Genomic DNA, 26233 nt, shown 5'->3' on the forward strand with positions numbered 1-26233 from the left:
TTTCCCACTTTTTTGAGAGCCCTTTTGGCAGTGTTACTTGTGGTCAATCATCTGTGGAAAAATAGTTGGCTATTAAACTAGGCTCTGACTATTATATGTTAATCACAGAAAAGTAGGTGCTAATTACAGAAACAGAGTTTCTCTGCCAAAAATAAAAATCAGTCAGCTGGGATCTATATCTATTTTAGCAAAACCACTACTGGATGAGTTACTACAGGACGTGTACTATAATAACTCATCTATTTCTTCATTGAATGTATACTGAGTACCTACTTCATGAAAAGCCCCGGGTGAGGCCGAGAGGGGGAGGTGACAGGGCTAGGAGCCCAATCAGACATGGAATCGGCCTTCGGAGTTCACAGCTAGTGAGGAACAGATTTCTCCTTGCTGGCTGAAACTCTCAAGTATAAAGTCCTGCAAAGTTTCCTTCATCATTTGTTTGACATTCACTAATAAAAGTAGATAGCATGAAAAATTGCGTTATGTGGTTTTTGGATTTAGATATAGGTTATAGATTTAGAATGGGGCCCCTGGCCAGTGGTGTTTGACCTACTTGTCAAGCGTTGTCTGAATTGCCTTCATGGTCTTTGTTACCACCTTCCGCTTCCTCTGCCGTGTTGTCCACCACAGTTAACCAAGCTTTGGGTGACTGTAGGAATTCAGTCCATCTTCCACTTATACAACAGACTTAATTGTCAGGCTTTTCTAAATCAACCTCAGCATCTCAAGGTTTCAGACGTTGTAAATGACTGCTTCCAAAATAAGAGATCCTGTTAGATCCTAGACAGAATTTGATGACTGGAGATGTCTTATACATCATCATCAGACTTCACACATCTGTGCTTTCAGGGATTTTTTGTGCTAGAACAGCTGGCCATTGTAATGAAGAAAATCAAGTGATGGTGGTTCCCGTAATGCATATATGTGTGTGTATAGCATTTTGAATAGTGTAAGACCCAATTATATCAGAAACCAAGATCTTTACTTTTAGTCTTTTATAGTTATGGTCATTACCATAATCCAGACTCTTTAGGCTATCTGAATTTTACAGAGGGTTTCTTAAGGTGGATGTTATAATATGTTTCGTGGAAAGTTTCTAGTGCTTTGTTTTAGTTACCTGTTTGACAGTAGTTGATGGTGTCTAGAGATTGTTATGAACTGTATCTTAGATTTAGGGGTAAGGTACACATGAAGTTAGTTAATTAAAAATTCTTTCCTCTGAGATTAAGGCCTCATGAAAATATTAATTGGGAAAAAGCTAGCTATGTCTTTGATTCTCTTTTTATTGAGGATGATTAATTTTTGGCAAATTAAACATATTCATAGCAACTTTGTTTACATGTTTTTTCATCATTTTGTAAATATTAGATGCAGGGGATTTATTTATAATCTAGGAAAGCAGTTATCAAGGAGGAGAGAATGTATTATGATAAAGGAAAATAGTAAATCAAATGATTAAATTTAAGTTCTAAAAGAATTCTCTGCTGCTCTGAACTAGTTTTACCATATTAGGGCAGATCAGGACTACTCTGAGGAAAGCCAGAAAATATTTGACTGATGGTTACATTGAGTAAATTTTTAAAAAATTCATTTTCTTAAGAAGAGTTTTTACAGAGATGATAAAGTAACAGTACAAGGCTGTCCCTCTGGCTGACCCCTTCTGAATGCAAGAAGAGAAAGACATAGACACAAATAACTGCAACACAGGTGAAATGTGCCGAGTGCTAAAATAGGGATACAGGCAGATTCTGGGGGAGTGGAGAGAGGGAAGCTAATTCTCTGTAGATGCTCAGAAGAAATATACTAAAATTCAATACTTATGCTCAACCAAAACTCTAAGAATTAGATATGGAGAATTTCTTTTGTGGTATAACAAGAAGGGCTTATTTATAACCACCTTAGGATTTTTCTTGTAAGAACGTTAACCTTTCTCTTTATTAGTCTTTAGATTAACTAACTTACTCAGGCTTTAATGGCAGAAGTTTCAGTACCATGGAACTATTACAAACCTGTTCTGAGTTGAACTAAATTCTTGCCAAACTCTTCACTCTTGTTAAACTTCTGTAGTGCGATCCCCAAAATTTGAACCCAAAATTCTTTTCTATCTAAAGAAAACACAACCTCTTAGGTTCTTAAAATTAGACAAATTAATCTACGCTGGTGTTTCTTAAACTACTAGAATTTGTAGTATATGGATTTTAAGTTAGAATTTTTAAAGTTTTGTATTTTCATTTCACTTTTGAGTTAATAAAATTATTTCGCCCATTATAAGAAAAAATGTTTCTTTTGCAGTCCCAATTCACAACTGAAAAATGCTTCCATGAGAGAATAAAACTTGTTTCTTTAGTTTCTCAAGCTGGCATCTGAAGACCCCTGAAAATCCCCGTATTTCTGGGGTTATGCAGTAATTTTTTTTTGCAGCTAGTCTGCACGTTATTCAAGTTTGAGAAGTAGTGAGCTGTTAGCTATTCCCTCAAAATTGTGTGTCATACTTTTCTTTTATAAATTGTGGTCATGGGTCTGGTAATCTAACATCCTTCCCACAGAATGGACAAGTATTAGGTCTAACCACTGTCCTGTACTCCAACCTACTAGAAAGGTTACTTAGATATAATACGAGAATTGCAACAGGCTCTTTTGATTGACGTGATATAGGCAGCGTTCTCTAGTGGAAGAGCTAGAAGTGCTTTGAAGTAAGCTAGATCTACTGGAATTCCAGCGCTCCTAGTTATGAGAACTTGGGCAGGTAGAGAGGCTGAGGTTTCTTTTTTCTTTTCTTTTTTTTTTGGTGAATAAGATTGGCCCTGAGCTAACATCTGTGCCAGTCTTCCTCTATTTTGTATGTGGGACGCTGCCACAGCACAGCTTGATGAGCGGTGTAGGTCCACGCCCTGGATCCAAACCCGCAAACCCCGGGCCATCGGTGGAGGTTGCTAACTTAGCTACTATGCCACTGAGCTGGCCCTGAGGCTGAGTTTTAATACATCAAATTGGAGCAGTGATGCCACCCTTGCAGGATTGTTGTAAGGAATAGAGATAATCAATGTAAAGTGCCTAATATGAGTATGTGGCACATGGAGGCAGTCAGTGGAAGGTAGGTATTACTGTTAGGATTATCAGCACATATTTATGGCCTAAGTTGTAATATCCTGATATAGTAGTGTGGATTATCATTTTTAAGACATATATATAATTTCTATCTGATTTTGCCTATTTGGAAGTATGGCATATAAAGCAAGTTACTCCCAAACATGGTACAGATTTAAAACAGAAGTCATATCAATCCGATTTTAGATGAATTAATGACGATACACACATGAGTGCACAGTGACACACCCTGACATATTATAAGGAAAGGCCGGGACGTGGGCCCCTGGCCTGACCTTTGGGGACCGCACGTTTAGAGGCTGGCAGCCACACTTGCCCACAGCCATTGAGGCCTCGACCTCAGTGAGATAGGGTCCACGTAAGAAACAACTGTTTTTCATGCCTTTGTGTTTTTTGAAATCTGATATTGAGGATGTTATTTCTGTTGTTTGTTACCCTATATTTAAGAATCCTTTGGACGTAAGGTCAGAAGACTAATATTTTTCTGCTTAACTAGTATTCTTCTGTGTTAGGTCTGGTTTCCTAGAATCAGAGATTGAGAATAAGGATTTTTGTGAAGGTGATGTATTGAGAGTGCTCTCGGGAGAAGAGAAAGGAGGCAAGCAGAATTAGGCAGGGGGGAATATGCTAAGCAAGGATATTATTCTGCCTGGAAACTAGCTTCAGCCTGTTCCCACAGGGGTCGAAGGTTGGGGGTTGAGGGGAGCTCTGAGACACAAATTGCCCCTCAGCGCCTGTTCTCCCTTGAGGCAGGGGAGCAGCCTTTTATACCCCTGTGTCAACCAGCCTTGCTCCTGGCCTCCTCCTAGGAGAAGTGGTGCCGTAACCTTCCAGCAAATACGGCTCCAGATCTGTGAGCCGTTACCAACCCCTCACTCCCAGGGGCTGGAGGACGGGCCCAGTGGAAGGGGCTTGGGCAAGATACCAGCAGTAGCCTCTGTAAGTTCTCATCAGTGGACAAAGCTGCCAGATGCCTTGTGTGGTCTTCTCTGCCTTGGTTGCTGGGAAATTCTAAAGTAAGTTTCATATTTAATTGCTTTAGCAGCCTTCAACCAGGATTATTTAATAAATAACATTCTTTCCCTCGTCCTTTTCTTTGTAACTTTAGTCGTTCAATTTTATCATTGGTTTTTGTACTTAATATACCAGTAATTTTATTGTAAGTTGTCTCAAATTCTTTTTGAATATGGGTGAGTGTAAAATAAAAATAAATATTTAAACTAAAAGCCAGTTTATAATTACAGAAGTACCAGATCATCCTCCTTAAAAATCAGATAAAGTAAGTGTTGAATAAAAATAAGAGTATTTACTATTATAATCTAATTTAATGCAAGTTATGTTTTCATAACTACTCAAGAATAAAATAAGCAATAAGTAGGGGCCGGCCCGGTGGCGCAAGCGGTTAAGTGCGCGTGCTCCGCTGCGGCGGCCCGGGGTTTGCTGGTTCGGATCCCGGGTGCGCACCGACGCACTGCTTGGCAAGCCATGCTGTGGCGGCGTCCCATATAAAGTGGAGGAAGATGGGCACAGATGTTAGCCCAGGGCCGTCTTCCTCAGCAAAAAAAGAGGAGGATTGGTGGATGTTAGCACAGGGCTGATCTCCTCACAAAAAAAAAAAATAATAATTATAAGTATTACAAATCCAGGGAAAGAAGACACAAAATTATTTTTGCAGATGACGCTTTTATGTATGTACGAAGTGCAATGGAATGAAAAAAATGTTATTGGAGGTAATGAAGAGATGTGCAACAGGGTTCTGCCAAATTACAGGCTATGACATAGATCCTCAAAAGTCAATAAAGTTAATGTATGCTAAAGTATATAGCTAAAAATATAGTGATGAAAACAATGTGAGGAGAAAACATTGAATCCACATCCAAAACTGAACTCACTTCCATCTGCCTACCCCAGGCCTGCTGCTCCCCAGATGACGTCTTCATCTGCCCAGGTCATCCAAGCCTATCCTGGGGTTATCTTAAATCCCTATAGCCCTTACCTTTACCATCACAACCAGTCACTAGTTATCAACTTTTGCCATTGCCTACATTTCTCTTAAATGTATCCATTCTTATACCCAATTCTCCTGACTTAAGTTTTCATCATTTTTGCCAGAATTACTAGATGACTTCTTCAAGTCGTATATGTATATATATATATGTTTACATACAGACATATATCTGCTCCATGGGTGAAATGTGTGTGATATTCTAGGGTTTTTTTGGCATTTTGTTCTTTTGGTTTTTGTTTTGGTAACTTTTTAATCAAAGAAAAATGAACGTTTAAATATGTTCAAATAGATTAGATCAAAGTTTCTCAACCTCATCACTGTTGACATTTTGGGCCAGGTAATTCTTTGTTGCTGAGGCTCTCCTGGTGCATTGTAGGATATGTAACAGCATTCCTGGTCTCCGCCCACTGGATTCCATACCACTACCCCAGTTGTGACAACCAAAACCGTCTCCAGGCATTGCCAAATGCCCTCTGCAGGCTGCGCTCACCCCCAGTTGGAAACCACTGGAATAACTAAGAACTCCCAGCAGCACTTACTGCTGCTCACTGTGCCCCGACTGCTTTGTGTGTCTCTCGTTGAATCCTCACAACTCTGTGAATAGGCACTGTTTTTATCCTCATTTTCCATGAGCAAACCAAGACTTAGGTTAAGTAATGTGTCCTGTGACACCTGGTGTCCTGTGTAACCTTGCACCCAGGAGGTCTGATTCTGGACCAGGTTCCCTCAGGTTGAATCCCATCTCCCCACTTACTAGCTGTGTGACGTTGCGCAAGTTAGGTAACTTACTTAACTTTTCTCTGCCTCAAATTTCTGTAAGCTCCTAAGAGTAGTATCTATCCCCTTGAGTCCTTCTGAGGTATAAACCAGTCACTGTATGCAAAGGATTGAGACAGGCCTGGCATGTCATAATAAGCACTTGCAGTGGCAAGTCACTGAGAATACAAAGGTAAAAAAGATACCTTGTCTCCCAGTCTAGTTGGAGATGCAGTCATGTGAACTGATCATTGTTTAAATAGAGCATTCTCTGAGAGTACAGAGATGGAAACAGCAAGCCTCTTCAGGGAGTCAGGATTGAGTTCACAGAGGAGGTCCCGTGAGAACCCTAAAGGATGAGTAGGAGCTTGGGCAGGCAAGGGGGTGAGTGTGGGCGATTCCAGGTAGAGGAACGCAGTGGGGGTGAATCCTGGAGGCATGGGGGGAGTTCACACCGTTTCCTCATCTCCATTTCCAGTCGGGATAGAACTGGGCCATTATTTTGTATGAAGTGGCTGCTTTTCTGAGAGTTCAGAACATCCCTGCATCTGTTTAGAAAGAAAGAATTTCAGAGCTAAATAAAAATTATTTTTTGAAGTATGTATAGGCTTTTATAGAATATATAAAGTAAACTTTTAGTATAGGACTGTAGGATGCATAGACTGCAGATAAAGCCAGTCACATTAAGCAAAATGAGAGACCCATATAGGTGTCAGAGCAATCCTATCGCATTAATTTGCATAAAAATATTTTTTTATCGAATTATTTTTAATATGACATTTGTTCAGAAGATATTTTGACCACTCAAAAGGAATACATACTCTAAACAAACATTTAAACTTCTGTTTAAATGGTTCCCTTCCTAATTCCCATGTGAAATAGTCCCTTTGGTTTGGTCTTGCTTTACTGTGGTAGCGTTTCTTTTCTTTAGTTCTGTCTAATCTCTGAAGGTCATATTGTAAGCTCTTGCAGATGTATGTACATATTTTTCTAAAATGAAGAAAGAGACAGGGAGGTCACAGTAGGTGGGGACTTAGGGTGGTTGGTTTGGCAGTATCTGAAAGAGGTGGGCAGCTCTTCTGTCCCTAACACGCTGTCATACAGTGGGGCTTGAAAACAGAAGCGAGTTACTGTGGTGTGGCCAAGCAGACAGCAAAGGTAGATGATCCCCTGGATTAACACCAGGGTGGGGTGCTGTTTCTACTTGGTAATTTAGTGCTTTCATAAAGTCCAATTAAGTACCAATTCTGAAGATATATTAACGGGTTATATTAAAAAGGAAAAGAAACCTTATCAATTAATTGCCTTATTAATATAATCACAACCTCTTTCAATTATAGACCTTTAGATAAAACATGAAAACAGTAATGGAAAAATAATCTTAAAAGAGATAAAATTGTACACGATAGTTTGTTGGTATTTTAAATGACCTCATTGGTTTTAAAGTATTTTACATTCTTTGTAGAGTTAAGCATAATTCTGATTTTTTTTTTTTAGTCTAAAATAAAGACAAAACTCAGCAGGCACCTAGAAATTCTATATGCATTACACAGTTATTTACACATAATCCTTCAGGTTGTATGCTGAATTGCCCTCCAGCTGTGTGCTGGAGATATGCTCCTGCTTGGGTGGGTCAACCCAAGCTTCTGAATTCTTTTTTATACAGGAAGCGCAGAAAATCACGCCAGAGATAAACAGCAGCATGGCCGAAATGAATCCGATGTAGACAGCTCCTCCAGGTTCGTGTTTGTGGCTTTCAGGCACTGTCAGATCCAGGAAGTTTGCTATGATCTCTTTGGTGTACCACACTGTCGGTATTAAACCAGAGATCCCTGCAGACATGAAGCAGACCCCGCCAGCAAAAGAAGCATGACTTTTGGTTTCTCTGTCCCCTCCTAAGTGAGTGCATTTCATCCCTACTGTAGAAGTGCAGATCCCCAAAGCAGACAGGACACATGCCAGGACCATGGTGGCCCGCGCAGCCTGCACGTGGGTGGGGAGGGACAGAGTGGAGTACTTCAAGGTGCAGCTGAACATCCCGGTGCTGTACCACGTGCAGTCCATCCACAGCCCTTGCAGCTGTACGATGGCTGTTATGATGTTGGAGCCCGCGTCCACATTCACCTTCCAGTTGGGCAACAGAGTGGCCGTGAGCACTCCAGAGACCCCAGATAAGGCCAGGAAGAAAGCAAGGAGCTGGAGACCCCCTGATACCATGACGGTATCGTTATCTTTGTCCACCTAGAAAATCCTGGTGCTCAATTATGGTGGCTCCTCGTCCAAATTGTAGCTATTTCTAGGCAGTAGACAGCCAAGTAACAAAGGCTGGGGAAAGAAGACAAAATCAGGATTGAAGGATAGAAAGAATAAACAAAAGGCTTCCATGTGCCGCGGGAGCCGGGAAGACATCTGAATAGAGCCCCAGGGTGGATGAGGATGCCGCAGCCTGGGAGGAAAGCTCACACCAGGCCTGCCAAGGCTGCCCTTTTCCTGAGTGAGTGTGAACGGTGATGCTTGATATGTGGCATAAAGGCAAGAACTGTCCAGTGAGTTCATCTTAGACTGTGCTGAAGTTGTCTGTAAAGTGGGCATGTTCCTTGTTAGGAGCTTTAGACATATCAAATTCCAGCCCCAGGATCTGATAAAGAATTTTAATAGCATTACGGGTTTTTAAAACTTATTTTATTTCTAATTAAAATACCCTAGGTAATAAGGAAGAAAAGAATAGTTTAAACCCTCCTCTTAAAAATGATTTATAAATATATATTAGAAAAGTTTTAAGTATTCAAAAAATGATTTTACTTAAAAAGTTTTTATTAATCATCTGCCATGTACCAGACACATGACCCAGGTGAATTGTTTAAGGAGGAGAGGAAAGTAATAGAAAGAAGTCAGAGTCACTGGCATGATTATCCCTAATTTCTAGTTAGTAAACATGTGCAAAATCCTTACCTATGTTAGCGCTTGTTTCACTTCGGGTGGAAGGTACTCAAAACTGGAACAATTAAGCCACTGTCTTTTGCTAAAGAGAAAGTGAGATCCTTTCTACTTGGGACCAGAATCATTCCCTGACCCAAATGAGGTAGTCTGCTGCGAAACCAGTTATTCTGAATGATTCGGAAGCAGTGACATCAGATCTTGAAAATACATACCAGAAATAATCACATCATTAGTTGTATGTGCAAGGATACAATGTAAGACTTTCTTTCTTTCTCCCCCCCCCCCAAAGCCCCAGTAGATAGTTGTATGTCATAGTTGCACATCCTTCTAGTTGCTGTATGTGGGACGCGGCCTCAGCATGGCCGGAGAAGTGGTGTGTTGGTGCGCGCCCGGGAACCGAACCTGGGCCGCCAGTAGTGGAGCGAGAGCACTTAACCGCTAAGCCACAGGGCCGGCCCTCTTTTTTTTTTTTTTAAGAAGAGGAAAAGATAGCACTTACTTGGTGGCTTGGCTGTGTTTTAATTTGGCAGTATTTATTGCCTTCTTTGAGGAAATATAATGGTTTTCTGAAATACAGCGATACTGGCTTTTTTTGTTTCTGAATTAATTTTTGAATGATGTATTAGAGTGGCTCTATCATGATTCATATTTATTTCACAGAAGGCAGTATGGTCTCTGAATCCAAAACACCTGGGTCAAATCTTGGCTTTCCAGAATGTTTCTGTGCCTCAGTATCCTCTTCTGGAAAATGCGGATTATTTGTGTTAATGCATTTTAAGGAGTTAAATGTGTTAATACATTTTAAGGGCTTAGGACAATATCTAAGCCATAGAAATTATTCAATAAATTATAATTGACATTATTATTAGTATTTATATCACATGACAATTGATATTTAATGATATTGGATTTTTTTCTTTTTTCTCTTCCTTTCTTAGGCTGATTTCATTTATTTTCATAGAATCTTATTGCTGAAAGAGACCAAAGATGTAATCTTGTGCGTCATCATTTTTTTGGATTAGAACATTTATGTAGTAAATCACCCCATGCCACACAGGTCTCAGCAGACTGGCAGCGTCCAGCTCTTCCCTGTCTCTTCCCACCTCACTCCGTCCTGCATTTTTTCCCCTTTACCACAGTACTTCCTGGTGAAATCTTCCCCATGTGCTTCTGTGGGAAGCAGGGAAAATGCTACATCCAGAGGCGAAAAGCACCAACTATCAACTTCACTCACTCCGTCTCCCACCAAGAAAAAAAAGACCTCCAGAGGGTATTAGTAGGACAAATGGCTTAGCTTCACAAACTCAGCAAGGTGGCTGATGCCTGGCTTTTGTGAAATATCTGAAGTAATACTAATTCGTGCCTATATTAAAATTACGAACTTTCCATAGTTCTAACATTGATTCTCTAAGAAGTTAAATCTATGGTTCATTTCTTTTCTGTTTTCCAAATTTCTTTTCATATCTGAGACCAAAATAGAACAAAAGCTAAAGTTTCTAGAAAAAAATGAAACACATGTTTATAGTTTTATAATAGCTGTTTTCAGGTTTGGGTTTTAACATTTCAGGCTCCAGTCAGCTCAGTAAATTACTGCCTTCCCCGACCATTTTCAGCTTAGGGATTCTTCAAGAGCGAGAGATTGCTGTTAACATTCCCTAAGAGCATCTCATTTCTTTATTTTTATTTTGGTTGAGTAACTTTTATGTGTTGATCAGTCTATGCTCAGCTTCCCAATTATAACTCTTTTCTTCCCATTAACCGGTACATTTTATAAATTTCAGTGTAATTCTGACTTGCAGACAGCTTGTTCATCTTAATTAACAAGTACTGGCAGTGATAAATTATAGACAGCCCAAATCAGTGTAAACAATATGACATTGCATTCGGTTAGCATAGTGCTCACTTGCTGATGAATATTGGACTTTAAATGCTTTCTTCTGCGTAGAGAACTTATGCAGAAAGAATTTGTTCTCCAAAATGAAGGTCACTTTTCTGTTCCTTGTGTAAAAATATACTGGCATCTTAGCTATATTGCTATGAAATCCTTTTCTTTTTTTCCCTCTCCAGCCACAAGCATGACACAGTTTGTGGCCTGTTCTCTCAAATTTCTATCTCTCGGAGAATAAAGGCATACTTTGTTTCAGTGGTGGTGCTGGTGGTTGTAGAGAAATACTGTGCAAGTAAGCAAAAGCGAAGGGGTCACACGGCAAAACTTAGTTCTAAATAGAGAACTCACTCATGAGTCTAAAACACATTGCATGCAGAACAGAACCTATGAATGTTAAATTTATGAACTATTTGCCAACAGAAAGTCTGTGGTGGATTTCAGTAAAATGTAAAGTCAGTTTTCCAGACAAGGTATATTTGTATCAAAACTAATATGTAAAAACAGATTTACAACTTATAATTCAAACTAAATAACACTTGAAGATCTATATTTAGGTCTCTGAGCAATATAGAAGCTTCTCATTTTCCATACCTTTTATCAGTAGCCTTCAGCGTCTTAACTCCCTCTGTCGGTTGTCTTCAGATGAACCCCAGTAAGGTATGATGAAGAAAAACCACATGCGTGTGAGGCTCATTTCACAGCTTCTGAGTATTAGTGAGTTAACTTGCAAATAGCAAATAAAGAGCAACATAGAAATCTGAGAGGTACAAACTGCTGATGGTGGTAGAAGATAAATACCAGGTTCTCCATCTCATTTTTTGAGCTGTGGGAGAATTAAGAAAGGAGAGGCGGGGAAGGGAGGGAGTTGTTGTTACAACAGGATTTGTCGAAACCTGAAAGCTAAAAATGCTTTTGTGTCCCTATATACAGAGGAGGAATTATTTGGATGCTCACAAAAAGCTTTTCTTTTAATATTATGTTTTAGTCTATAGTTATAATTTTTTTTGAATTTTTATCAAAGATTTATTATTGGAAGATATTATTATTTTATGTCCCCAATTAAATTAAAGAGTATGGTCTGAGATATTTTTAACTAGATTGTGCTTTGCAAATGATAGCTGAGACCATCTTTTTATTGTGGTGCTTGTTACTTTTCTGAAATCAAGATTCACAAAATTGGTAACTTTCAAAATAAACAAAAGACAGTTTTTAAAATATATATATAAAGTAAAAGGAAAAAAAACCCCAGCAACAATAGTTGACCAGAATCTGATCAGTAAACCTACAAATATTTGGGGGGGGGGGGTCCTGAATTTTCTTCTGCTCTTCCTTCCAATGAGAAAGCTTTCTGGAGTATAACTTAATAAATTAGAGCTTTTGGAAAATGTTGTGAAGAAATTACACCAAAATGATGTGATGAAACATATTAGATGGAGTAGTGAAATCAAATATTGAGGTTCTACATCATGAATAATGATATAGACTTATTTCACCTCCATTTGCTTTAGGTTCTCATTTTTTCCTTCCTCATAACTTTAATTCTACAAGCTGTAAGTTTGTAGCCACGCTAGAGAAAGAAAATAATTTTGTGGTTGGATTTTTAAAATTTTATAACTGTTAATAGCCATGTTAGATGTTAGACATTTCTTTAAAAGCAGTGAGTAATAAAATGCATGTTTCAATTATCTAGATTTTTCTAGATTTTTTTTTTGGTTTGTTTTAATCTTTTCAGAGTCTGGCATTTAGCAAGATACTGTTTTCTTCTCTTAGAAATCTGAATGCCTATGGATTTGTTTTTAGCCATAGCGTTATAATTTTGATATATAAACTTTCTTTTTTTATTTCACAGAACTATATCAACAGTTCTTTGTGTAAACACTGGGTGGAGTAGAGTTGAGTTTCAGGTGCTAACAGTCACAGCATTGTTATTACCGCTCCATCAGAAGAAATCCGCCAGATCCCTGTAGTGTCTTGTCTTGTTTTGCTCCTTGCCATGGTCGTCGGTGCAGACCCACCTGTGCTGAGGCTGACTGATGGCAGGTGGAGGCACCAACGTGCTCCCAACTCTGACCTCCAGCGTAATACTGCTTGCTGAGCATAGACGGGTTAAGCATGCTTTAATGTACATTTATTTCTATTTTCAAAACATTTTTGATTATTATTCTGCCTTGATGAGAACACTTATCCTGTAAAATATTAACTGCCTCTTTTAAAAAGGCAAACTTCTGAAATGCCAATGACTTTCAACTACAGACCTTTAATCAAGGCAGAATTTCTTGTATAAAAAAAGGAGCTGGCAAATGAGGTGTATAGAGAGAGAGAATTCATCAACATTATTATCTACTTCCAATGTGGACATTAAAGAGAATTAAATCTTTAAGTCCTGAGACTTCCCTAGATCTGTCTTATCTTAGTTTACGTCTCTTCCCCGGCCCTCTCCCCTGAACACCCCAGTTGTCTCTTCCCCGGCCCTCTCCCCTGAACACCCCAGTTGTATATCCACGTGCTGACATGACATTGCTAATAGACATTTTAGACCTATCATGGACAAACTGAACTCCTGACCTTCCCCACACCAATTCTTCCCAATTTCCCCATGTCCATTAATGACAAACACGTCCTTCCATTTGGCAGGTCCCGGATCTTAAAAGCATCCTTGTTTCCATACCCAACATCCATTCAGTCAACAAATCGTTTTGTTTCTCAACTTCAAAATAGATCAAGAATCCTACCACCTCTGGGCCCCTCTGCTGCTAACTCTCTAGCTTAAGACCTCTGGAATGTAAACCTCACAAGGGCGAGGAGTTCTGTCTGTTTTGTTCATTGCTGATTCTCCTGTGCCAGGAAGAGTGCCTGGCTTATAGTAGGGATACAGTACATACTTGTTGAATGAATGAATTCAGAAACTGATTTTGAGTATAAAAATAACATTAATTAAACTATACATGTATCTTTGCATGATTGAAAGTATGATTTTGTCCTTTCTAAATGAGACTGTAATTTTAAGTAATTTTCAGCTCTTCAGTTTTGTAATCTTGGCATAATAAGTAATATCTACTGTTTATAAACTGCTTCCTGTATGCTAGGTACTGTTTGAGGCACTGTGGTATTTAATTCTCAAGACGAGCCTGTGAGATAACAGGAACCCTCATTTTAGGTGAGAAAACTAAGCTACGGAGAAATGAAGTAACTTGACTAAAATGAGTAAGTAGCAGGAATGGGATTCAGGCCCAGAATATGGTGATTTTTGAAGCCCTTATACACTCATAGCCCTCCCTGCCCTGCCTGCAGCTTAGGACAGAATGTATTTCTAAGTCTCATTATCATGAGTCTCTGATAGTCTGGACAAGCTGTGGAGACAAATTAACCCTGACATCTCTGTAGCTTTACATATAAATGTGTACTCGCCCTCAGGCCAAGTCCCTGAGCGACTCTGCAGAGTAGCTGGCCAGTCACTCAGCAGTCCATCTATTTTCTTCTTTAAAATGTTTTCATTTATCTGTTTTTAAGAAAGTTACATGTGATTTCCTTAGTATCTTTGTTTTTCTTAGTAGTAATAATCTGGATATTCAGACAAACTTTTCTTTCTGAAAAAATAGGTAATTGAACTGAATATTTTAGAAATAATAATAACCCCGTACCTTTGTGTGAAGTCGTTCTCCAGAGCTGTGTTTCTCAGTCCTGCCCTCACGTGAGCATCATGTAGCTTTAGAAAAGCGCTCAGGCGCAGGCCTGGCCTGGTGGCTCTCCTATTTCATTGGTCTGGGAAGATGCCCAGTCATGGTATGTTTAAAATGCTGCCCACTTAATTCCAGTGAAAAGTTGGGGTTCTGGTTTTTAAAAACGACGTCTTTTCCTATTTGCTTTCTGTTCAACTTTGAAAATAATGGAAGTTCAAAGTAAGATAAAATAGAATTACCTGTTCCAGTCCCACAAATTTAAACCGATTGATTTAACCTCAAAGTTTTTCTTTTGGTGCAGTCTTAGGAAATTAGTAGTATCAGCTCAGAGCACGATCAGTTCATTATTTTCCTCCATCTTTATGGGCATTTTACTTTTAAAATAATGTTTAGGCTGGTCTGAAGACTTTTTTAACTGTCAAAATCGGTAGTTTGTAAATTAGTTGATTATAATGAGGCCTCTGTTACAAATGAAGATGAATATTCTTTGGTTTATGTGTGTTCTCAAGTGTCGAATGAGGCCATCCCGGTTCTGTTGATTTTTATAGCAAATTGGGTATATGTTTCTGCATATAGGTTGCACTTGCATTTCTCTATTATTACCTTACTTTTACACCATTTTGCTGCTCCTTTTTGTGTCTTCGTGAGAAAGGATCTCAAAGACTTGTTTTCTCCATCTTCATCACATTATTTTAGAATATTAAGACTGTCTTTGGATTTTGTGGCGATATTTGCAGATTAACCTAGTTTTCTTTTTAATCTCATAAGTAGTATAAATATGTGTTTGTTGTGACCTTACCATTGCATTCTCTTTGCACATTATTTTGAAGAGCGGGACATGTTTTTAAAACGTCCTCATTTACTGGCAGTATCCGAGATCGCGGGCTGAATGTGCCTAGTTTAGGCCTGGCCCTCATCTCACTGCCCCTCCTCCTCTTCCCTCCTCCTCTCTGCCTTCCTTCCCTGTGACTCTCTTCCACGCAGCTGGGTCTCCTGCATCTCAGTCCCAGCACACACTCTAGGGTCCTGGATGAGTTCATGTGGACTTTGTGATCTTGCCAAATTAGAGAGCTTGCATCAGTTTTAATCGTTTCTCTTATTTATTTTTATATCTCTAGTGACACATAGGAAGGACTGTGAGCTCCCCCAAACCTGCTTGAGTTAAACTAGTAAAATGAGCATGTAAAAGATGAGATCCAGCAGCTATAGAATTCACCTTTAAAAAGACAGAATGTCTTTCAAGTCAGAAACAGAAGGAGCAGGACAGCATGAACACGGTTAAAGAAGAAATACCTCAGCGAAAGGAGAGCTGGTCTGGATGCTGATAGCACATGGACCAGGAGAGTCGGTACCCAGTACCTGTGCCCCTGAGTGGTCAGGCCCTCAGGCTTGGTCCCAGCGACCATTACAACCATCAGTCCATGTAGACTTGCTCCCATTCCCTGTCGCTGCACAGTCTTCTAACCGCAACAGAGCTTGCACTTACAGGTAGTTTTTATAGGAAGGGCGTATACTGACCAGGCAACTTGAGTATGGCATCTAGTCTCTTTTGCAGTTATAGCTCATTATGAGTTAATATGTTTGCATCCATGTTCATTTATCAGTCTGTTAATAATAGTAATAATATTTTTTATAGCAGCAAGCATTCATTGAGTGCCTTGTGAGTTTGCTTAGATTGAAACCATCCCTGAGACACGGGTTAATTCTGAGGTGCTGGAGTTTCTCTGAACCCTCAAAACCGGAAGCCAGGCCCTGGCGATTGTGCAGTGTGCTGCCACCCAGTGGCCCCTGACAGGACAGCCCTGAGGCCGCCTCAGGTAACTCCTGCCACACCCACCACCGCCAGGGCAGCAGGGCACCTCCAGATGCTGCTGTTCCACAAACACCAAAGTCAAGGTTTGTGGGAGAGGTCGTCGTTTTAGAAAGATGTTTCCCTCATGATTATCCAGGAACTCCAGGTCAAATATAACAGAAAATCCCAATCCAGTGTCTGTTAGTTCTTGTCCCCTTGCCCTTTGTTTAGAAGTAAGTGTTCGCCTCCCTGAAATTGTTTCCTCTCTTGGGACCAGGAGACCCTGACTCATCTTGTTGTTGTTGTTATTAGTAGTAGGCATAATTTACATACATGCATACATTTACATACATACATTGACAGTAGAAGCTCTTTCTCTCCATCTCCTCTCCTCACCCCGGCACCTCTTAGGCTTATTTCTCATCAGGCTCTCAGCTCACTCGGTCAGTCTCTTACTACTGATGCTCTGAGAGGAAGCACTCTGTGACTACTTAAAATCTGTTCTTTTTTAATTATTCTAAGGAGGAAAAGAGAGAGAGAAACCATTCACAGATCTATAGGAGGAAATAAAAGGTGGGGTGGAACTTCTGCAGAAGTTAATATTGTTACAGTAACGAACACAAATTGTCAACTTTAAAGAAAGAAATTTGGGTTCTAACAGTGTGTCAATCTTTGTTGAATACATTGGTTTGGAACACCTAGAATGTCGTTAGTGTTTGAGTTTTAAGGTTTTACAAGGGAATTTCTGTCCTTAAATTGGGCTTGGGACAAGGATTACAGGCAGACTGAACCAGTTCTAGGAAATTTGATCTACATTCATATTCGTAAATATTTTGTTTTTCTACAAGGTGCATAATTATAACATCATAGGCATTAATGACTTGCAGCTCTGTTATCCTTATCTGAGGAAGTCATAACTGCGGGGCCTGTGACGTTCTAATTGTCATTAGCTTGGGCTAGGTCCCTGAGTAGTAAGTGGACACCAGTGGGTGGAGGAACCAAGCATCCCCCAATGTGCTCACCTTACCCTGTCACTTCACCTGACACTGAACGTGTGTCTCCCAAATCTCTGACCCCGTGTTCCATCGGGTGGTGCCGACCACCTCAGAACCAGCCAGACTCTTCCCATTCCCATCAGCACAGGTCTGCCTGAGACAGTACCACCCTGAACTTTGAATCCTTCTGGTATTGTTGTTGAAGTCTTATTGATTATTCCCTGTAGTGATTCTTTTTTCTCACCATTCCTTCTATCATCTCCCAGTTAAGCTCATATCTCAGCTGATTAAATTGTAACTTCCTAGTCATTTTTCCTTTCTGCGGGCTTGTCCTTTAATGGTTTTGAAGCCCATGGGAGGTGTTGAAGACCCGTTCTTAGATAATGGCATATATTGATTGTTTCTGTACCTTTTCGTGTGGTAGTTATTTAGCTCTTTGGCATATTGATGACCATCTCAAAGTCAGGAACTAGGCCATATGTTCTTTAGTATTCCCTATATCATGTTGATTCGAGATCTGAGTTGGCAATATCTAAGATTTAAGATTTAATAGCTTCTTATCCCAGGTCTCTTATGAGTCCCAAGTGCTGAGCTCATAACCAGTCATGTCCTAGACACCCTGGCTTGGAAAATGGGACATCTGTCTCCAGCTTCTTGTAGCCAAGGCAGCTAATGTTGAGAAAAATAATCTCAGCTTTATGTAGCATTGACGTTATAGTGGATTGGAGAGGCAAATATTTAAATTCATTATAAATCCTTTAATTTGACATTTTAGTAGGTCATTTTGGTTTTCTGATAGACTGAGTTTGGAAAGGAGCTGGCAACATTAGAATCTTTAAGTGCATCTAGTGCCTATGTACTGATTTCTTTTTTGTAATCAAACCCTTTAATAGACTTAAAACTCAAAGAAGGAAAAATAATGGTTGTAATTTTAAATAACCATTCAATTATAAGTAAAAAGCATTTTTGTATGTTACCATAGTTACCAAGCAGCTTTCCTGTGTTTCTAGAGAAAATGGGCTCCATCATTCAGAGTAATTCTGAGAAGTGCTTTTGAGGGGAGGAGTAGAGAAGAGGGTGGTAAGGAGGTTCCCAGAGAAGCGGGACACATTACTGGAAGAGCCTTTTTACAGAGTTTATAGCGTCCTCCACTACACAGTACCTGTATTGGATGTGAGTGGAAATTTTCTTTTTGCTGTGATAACTGTTAGCCGACTTAACTGGATATCGAAATTATATTCAAACTTTAGACGTCTTCTCCAGTTTACATGGGGTGCTGCTATATTTGTATGGGGTTTTACAACTTTATTTAAATAAAGCAAACATTAGACATTTCCTGTATTTGCAAACACCAACTATATTTCAAAGGAATAAAACCAGGTAAATAAAGATGAGGCCAAATTTTAAAATCCAAGGAAGCTGGAGCTGGCAGTTTCTGTACTGGAAGGAGAATGCATCTATCCCTGTATTTGTGCCTTTGGTCTTAGTAGAACTTGAACGTTGTATAGAGTTTTGATAATATTTCATGGGTTTAGGGTCGGGTAGGGTTTAATTTTATCTCACATTTTGCTAAAAGATTATTCTCACTGGAGACTGGCAGGTGGTTGGATCACACCTGCTGTCTGTGGAAGAATCCTGTCAGAACTGACTCTGTAATCTGGAAGGACTGGATTGAAAGGGTTGGAGGAGTTGAGTCTTAGAGGGTTGGCAGAACGAGAGGTAGGGACAGGAATGCCAGTGGGCTCAGATGGTGGAAAGGGCATGGAGAGTTACAGAGTGATGGGGTGAGGTGAAGTCTAGAACCGTCCCAGATAGTTGGATTCGCTTCTCTGTCCCAAATCAACAGGAGGAGAGGGGTGATGGACATTTCAGAGTTTGTGAGTAGGAGTCTTTGATATTTCAAGTCATTGGAGTGTATCTTGGGTGGCGTCTTCTACTCTCCCCGCTCATAAATTATCTGTTCTTTTCCTTCCAGAGAAATGCTCTAAGATGAAGCCATCTTTTCTTCCCTCTCTGTAGGAGTGCTCCTGTCCACTTAACCCTGAAGTCGCCTCCCCAGTCCCTTATCCTCTTCAGCACCTCTCCTCTCTCCATTGATCACAGACCTCTCAGAGGCCCATGGACCCTGTTCCATGGTGTTTTTTGTGAATGTCTAAGGAAAGTGCTGGCCTTTTAACCAAAGCACTTAGTTTCTTACAGGTAGTTCCTGTTACTTCAGTAACTTCAGTTGGAGAAACTGATTAAGCAACACATAGAACACAATTTGAAAACCTATTAAAATTTAATAAGAACATTTAACATTGTCTTCGGATAGTCACTCTCTGAGGTAGAATAACCCTTGTTCCACCACAAGGGCATGATCTTCACTAAAAAAGTCTGAAGGCTGGTGGACATTTAGGGGAGCATTTTCGGTGTGGAAAGGCCTCTCCGTTGGCAGTTTTCACTCTGCTGCTTAGAACGTTCTCAGCATTTGCCGGCCACACCATCCCTACCATCCGACTCTTTTCCTTCTGGTTGCATCCAGTAGACACAGCTGCGGCTCATCTGCAAGATTCGGGGACGGGATCAGTGACTGTTTGAGGAGGGAGAGAAGGTCTGGTGGGTCAGCTTGCTGGTGAGGTGGCTCAGACCCCGCAGGAGAAATGTGGCTGGCTCCTCTGAAAGCCCATCCAGGCTGCCTGCTGCTGGGCACGTCTTCAGTCTTTTTGGTTCTTGTCCGCACAGTCTCATGTCATATGCAAATATTTTTCTTCCACCTTAAAGACAAAAACAAAACAAAAAACACTCCCCCATCCTCGTATATTAAAGACTAATTTTAAGGAGTTTTGTAGCCCAAAGGATCTTTAGAAGCAAGTCATCCAAAGAGAACATGATAACCCCTCTGGAATTTAAAAAATAGGATTCCTTTTGAAAAGCAGCAGTGTGACCCACTCTTCATAAATTGCTGTACTTTGTAGAGTCTGTGTGATATTCTAAGTAGCAAGTTTAACAATTCCTTGGAGACTAATGTTTGTGTAAGTTATGAACAGACTTCCCATTTCCTAGACTGGTCTGTCAGGCTTTGTTATGTGTGTGGTAACTGATTTGACTCCGTGTCTCCCTTAGTCTTTACTTTCAGTATTTTTTCTCTGTTATTTTGAATTCCTTGTGAATCACCATGAATCCATTTTTAGAATACGGCAGGATATGCGTCTCTTAATAGATATGCCTGAAACGTTTTATTTTCTGATAAAGAATCTCAACAGCTGGTAGTAGCTTAACACTCAAACAGTAACATTTTTGGTGGTTTCTATTTTTTATTTGGATCCTGCCTGTGGCTCTTAGGGCATTTAAAGTTGCTACCAAAAAGTTATGTGACGTGCAGAGGACGATCATGAATTCAGTCCAGCTGATTAATCGGTATCTGTATCCAAAACAAGTGGTGTCCTAGTTGATTTCTGGGGAGTTGAGCACTGAGTGGCCCCTGGGGGCCCATCTGTCTTCTCGCTGTTTTGAAGCCCGGCCTTCTGGTCAGAACTGCTGCTGCAGCTTGCTTTTACTCCTTCAAAAGCTAAATAAAACATTCTAGTGCTATCTGTTATCTGCCCACTGGCTTCAGTGATGATTTGGATTGATCTTCAAAGGCCATTGTAAAACTGCATTTTAAAAGTCAGTGATCATCAGGCACACACAGGTCAAGTGGATGTCCCAGCTGTGGTTTCCCTGAGTCAACTCAAATGCAAATATAGCGTCTTCCAGGCCTGGAGAAGATGACACTGAAGCCCCTGCAAAGGTTTGTTTGTGAAAACCATGCTCTCGGTGACCCGTCCTCCTGTGTTTTACGAAGATAGATTGTTTAATCGTGTCATGCCGTGACACAAAGTGATGTATGTTTGCTTACAACGAAGGTGGACGTGGGCGTGGTGCACTTCACTCCCCTGACACAGCCCAGGATAGAGCAGCCGTTCAAGCTGGTGGAGAAGGTCGTTCAGAACGTGTTTCAGTTCCGAAGGAAGTACTGCCATCGAGGGCTTGGGTAAGAATGCCTTCTCTTCCTTTCAGTAGCACTCTTTATAAGATCCCTAATCACTTTTTTTTCTGTGTGTGTGGGGAAGATCAGCCCTGAGCTAACATCCACGCCCATCCTCCTCTTTTTGCTGAGGAAGACTGACCCTGAGCTAACATCTATTGCCAGTCCTCCTTTTCTTCCCTTTTTTCTCCCCAAAGCCCCAGTAGATAGTTGTATGTCATAGTTGCACATCCTTCTAGCTGCTGTATGTGGGACGCGGCCTCAGCATGGCCGGACAAGCAGTGTGTCGGTGCGCGCCCAGGATCCGAACCCGGGCCACCAGTAGCGGAGTGTGGGCACTTAACTGCTAAGCCACGGGCCCGGCCCCCACCAATCACTTTTAATGATTAAGAACATTGTTTTTATGATTCTTCAAGCTATCTATAATACCACTCTTAGTTCAAATCCTCTGGTGAACCAACCTTGATTCCCACTAAAGAAAGAGCAAAACTTTGATTTAACCTCAGATGCCACTTGTGGGTTTTCTTTTATCATAAGTACAACCTGAAACTGACAATCACACAGTTTATGATGACCCTGTGCTGGGGAGGTCATGACTTCTCAATCAGGACTCAGATCATCTGAACTGTTTTTAATCTTGACACTTCTGACACCAAATGTCTGGTGTTTTTTCCAACACCAACCAATTCTCCAGACACCCACTGGGTGTCCTTCGATTCAAGTCTGACATTAACCACCTGGAGTTAGTGCAGACCCCTCAGGTTAAGAGCTCAGTCTCACAAGACTACCCACACTTCAGACGCCAGTTCCAAGTCCCAGGTCGCCACTTGTGCTTCTGACCAACCAGCTATAAATTGGGGATTTCCGTGACCCCCATTCAGGTTCGGTAATTTGCTAGAATGCCTCACAGAACTCAAGAAAACACTTTACTTTCATTTATTGGTTTATTATAAAGGATGTAACTCTGGAGCAGCCAAATGGAAGAGATGCATAGGGCAAGGTGGGGGGGCAGGGGGTGCTCAGAGCCTCCATGCCCTCTCTGGGTTTACCATCCTATCGGCACCTCAGTGTGTTCACCAACCTGGAAGCTTTCCAAACCCCATCATTTAGGGGTTTTTATGGAAGTTCCATTACACAGGCACAATTGATTAGATTATTGGCCCCTGGTGATTGACCTCAATCTCCAGCCCTTCTCCCGTCCTGGGAGGTCTAGGGGTAGTGCTGAAATTTCCAACCCTCTAATCACATGGTTGGTTCCTCTGGCAATGATCCCCCGTCCTGAAGCTACCTAGGGGCCCACGCAGAGTCACCTCATTAGCACAGACTCAGGTGTGGTTGAAAGGGACTTGTTATGAATAGCAAAAGATACTCCTGTCACTATCACTCAGGACTCTCAAAGGTTTAAGAAGCTGTGTCAGGAACCTGGGACAAAGACCAAATGTATATTTCTTATCATCACACTAAGTGGGCTTTTAAAATGCTTTCTCTCCACCAAGTTGCTATATCTCTTCTTTAAGGGCACACTTAGAACTAGGAAGCAAATATAGCTTCTGAGCAGCCAAAATGATGTCACCAAGTATTCGTGCAAGCGCATTTTTATTCAGCAGAGAGCTCCTTTGTCCTGCCATGCTTGCCGCTCTGCATAAGTATGTCGGCACCATCGGGAAACCCAGACAGAGAATTACGAGGTAGGGTCCACGTGCCTCAGTAGGCCCTGAAGTGACCACAGCAATATTTTATATCCAGTGACAGCCAAGAAAACGTTTGATGAGGCCTAACTATAGTCTGTTTAAGAAGGGAGGAAAATGTGTGAGGGGGGGCGGTTCCCAAAGATTTCCGTCTAATATAGTCAACAGTCAGCTCTTGAAAGGGGCTCAGCTTCACAGGCACACATCGCTCATTTTCTAAACTCCCTCCCATAGCTCCGTCTTAATTCTTTTCCTGGTTTAGTGAAGGGTCCCTGTGGCACGTGAAATTACTTTAGGTGCAGCTGGGTAGCTGCGTCCTGAAACCATTGCAATCCAGACTCATTCTTGAGGATTTGAGATGACTGGCTGTAATTCCTCAACCTGCCATTCGTTGACTCTGATTAGGCCAGGACAGCCGCTACTTCTCTAGCAGAGACTTAGGATGCAGAGTTGGGGGCCGGGATGCCACTGGCTATCCTTGTACTAGTTAGCATGAAGGCACCCCCTGGTAGGCTGCAGCCCCCTGCCAGGATGCACTATTTGGTGAGTAGAACACAGGCTGGGTTTCAGCTCACATCCATCAGGCTGGGTGTGACACACACAACTGTGCGTGATAGCCCTGATTTGTGGGGGAAAAAAGTCACAAAAAGTTTATCCTACTTTGGGAAATCCTGGATTGGCCTGAACCCAGATTTGGCCCTACTGTTTCCAAGACAACCTTCTAGCTAAGTGATGGGCCTCATTCATTTCACAAACACCATCCCCTGTGCAGATGAGGACCAAATGGTGTGACCCACTTTGACCTATTGGTGTCCTTCAGTCACACCACACCACAAATTGGTCCCAGGAGTTAGGAACTATGATCAGACTCTCCTTGCCATGAAACTGAACTCAAGAGATCTCAGTCAACTCACCCTGTAAGTGTGGGGAACATGCAGTTCCTATTGAGAGCACCATCAGCCTGTAAGAAAAACTCAGTCTCTGCTGGCCATGAGATCTTCCAAGCCCTTTGAGATGAGCTCTGTAGAGCCTCTGAGGCTTGAGAGAAGAAACTAAGATCCAGGTGAGTCTTTACAATCCTTTGACATCAACTGTTTTCTAACTTTGCAAAGCAATGTCATTCTTTTGGGATGAAGAGTTCCAGAGGCTAAGTTCAAATTATAGAAAATCAAAACTGATATGTCACACAAGAGGGGCTGGCCCAGTGGCATAGTGGTTAGTTTGTGCACTCTGCTTCGGTGGCCCAGGGTTCGTGGGTTCAGATCCCGGGCGTGGACGTACACACCACTCATCAAGCCATGCTGTGGTGGCATCCCACATACAAAATAGAGGAAGATTGGCACAGATGTTAGCTCAGGGCCAGTCTTCCTCACAAAACACACACACACACACACACACACAAGAAATAATAGACAACTGTCATATTAAATTGAGGCAAATCAAACTTAGATTTCTATAAGGATGCAGGTGAGCAGATGTTACTTTAAGCCTACCTCAAAGATACATGTATTGATTTAGCTTTGGAAAATACTTTCCCTCATGGACAACCTTGCAGGTCAGATTAGCTCCACCTCGGTGCCTGGTCATACCTGATGCCTAGTGGGGTCACCTAAGTCCTTCTCCATTGGCATGGAGTGCCACAGGACACCACAGAGGCTCCAGCCCCCTCTTCCACTCCCCCAAGTTGATAGTTGTCAGAACCATGTTGTTTTCAAATGAGGGTAGAAGGAAGTGTCTTGATTGGCAGAATTTCCTGAGTAAAATTTTGATTTTTTTCTCTTCCTCTCAGAATGTTATTCCCTGAAGCTCAGCGCCTAGAAAGCACTGGAAAACTGTTACAGTTGGCAGATGTGGACCCTACCCTTCGACCCAGGCAGCTGTCTGTCTCACATTTTAAGAGCCTCTGTGATGTGTACCGGAAAATGTGTGATGAAGACCCACACCTCTTTGCTTATAGTTTCAGAGAAGAACTCAAGCAAAATAAAAGCAAAAATCAGGAAAAAGAGCATAAGGAGAGTTACAGACTATAGCTGCTGCTTTAGGGGCTAGCAGCTTACAGAGTGTTGATTTTCACAATGTGAGCTTCTTATGTGTGTACCCTTTTGTCTTCTACAGAATGACAATAAAAATACCAATTACCAGATGTGACTTCCCTTTTACTGTACAGCTTGGTAGAGAAAATAAACCTAATCAAATAAGATACAGTACAAGCTTTTAATATATATACTGCATAGATATGACATGTTTAGTATAAACAGCATCTATTACAACCTTACAAAAATGAAGTATCTGCACGTTGTGCCCCTAACCCACATTAAAATAACTTAAATATGCTTTAAATAAAGCCAAAACTAACAGCTCAAAGAAAATGCCCAGAGGATTGGAAAAAAATGATCTTTTTAAAGCTATTCACAACTTTCCCACCTTACTTTTTCCACATAAATTAAAATAATTAGAATGCAATTTTATTTTAAGGAGTCTAAGTCATTTTGATACCTGCTCAAAAGGGATATAAACTAAGTAATTTACAAATTCTGACCAGTTTAATCTAGTTTTTGATCCACAATAAATTAAAATAACTTAAATCTTTACAGCTGTTTTGTGGGAAAATGTATACTGCACAAAACCCAATAATGAATGGTTTTTCTGCCGTTGCCACTTTACCACCAGTTTAAAAGAGAAACGAGCAATTTCACCCATATCTGGATTGAAATTGTACTATGATTTTCCATGGCCCTCTGTTTCATAAAAACACTCCTCACTGACAACAGAAGTTAAGCTCTGGACACTGAATTCTCGCTCTAGGACAGAATTGAAATCCAGGTTGGCATTTTCACATTGACTGTCAAGGGACTGGTGACGAGTCTGCACCTTGAGCAGAGCCCCCCTGTCCCTTTTGGTGCTGTTTGCTTTCCGTTTGATGGCGCAGAAGTGCCCCCGGACCAGTTTGGGCTGTTCCCCTCCCGGCCGGCCGGCCGTGCCAGGCTGCTGTTCGGCCGGATGAGCATCGGGGTCCTCGGAGATTCTCAGTTTCTGGAACTGAATCTCAATGTCTTTGGTCGGGCTGCCCTGTTTCCGAGTCTGATGGTAGTCCTCATCGTCGCTCAGAATGTCGCTCTCTTTGATGAGACCATCTGAAAAATCGCCCAAGCCCGCGTGGGGGTGTTTCAGGGAGTCCTGCCTGCTCCCGGCCGTGTGGCAGCCGCTGCTCTGGGTGCTGCTGCTCAGGCTGCACTCGTCGGAATCCAGCGAGCTGCCCTTGCCAGGCTCACTGGGCCCCTCGCTGCTGGAGGAATTCTTGAGGACTCGCAAGGACCTGGATGAGGCTGCAAAGAGAAAAATGCATTTCCCCTCATCACAGATAAACGG

The 26233-nt window shown here is 41.2% G+C and overlaps 3 protein-coding genes across 8 annotated transcripts in view; 1 reads left to right on the forward strand and 2 right to left on the reverse strand.

Moving 5' to 3' along the window:
• Positions 1-25007, forward strand: part of TFB1M (transcription factor B1, mitochondrial) — a 56877-nt gene extending 31870 nt beyond the window's left edge. Inside the window, exons 6-7 of the mRNA XM_004440703.3 lie at positions 21055-21182; positions 24654-25007. Coding sequence (XP_004440760.1) covers positions 21055-21182; positions 24654-24894 — 369 coding nt within the window. The 3' untranslated portion in view covers positions 24895-25007. The remainder of the gene's footprint in view (positions 1-21054; positions 21183-24653) is intronic.
• On the reverse strand, positions 7397-8183 carry CLDN20 (claudin 20). The gene has a single exon (XM_004440704.3). The coding sequence runs from the start codon at positions 8087-8089 to the stop codon at positions 7430-7432; it is 660 nt and encodes a 219-aa protein (XP_004440761.1). The 5' UTR covers positions 8090-8183; the 3' UTR covers positions 7397-7429.
• A 57-nt stretch (positions 25008-25064) lies between the features above and the next one.
• The window catches only part of TIAM2 (TIAM Rac1 associated GEF 2), a 220996-nt gene continuing 219827 nt past the window's right edge, over positions 25065-26233 (reverse strand). For all 6 annotated transcript variants that reach the window (XM_087425108.1, XM_087425107.1, XM_087425109.1 and 3 more), the window contains one exon: positions 25065-26190. In XM_087425108.1, the coding sequence (XP_087281234.1) occupies positions 25583-26190 (608 nt within the window). In that variant the 3' untranslated portion in view covers positions 25065-25582. The remainder of the gene's footprint in view (positions 26191-26233) is intronic.

Source organism: Ceratotherium simum, chromosome 38 (genome assembly GCF_057802395.1).
Source record: "Ceratotherium simum simum isolate JZ-2026a chromosome 38, ASM5780239v1, whole genome shotgun sequence".
In the NCBI taxonomy this organism is placed as follows: Eukaryota; Metazoa; Chordata; class Mammalia; order Perissodactyla; family Rhinocerotidae; genus Ceratotherium; species Ceratotherium simum.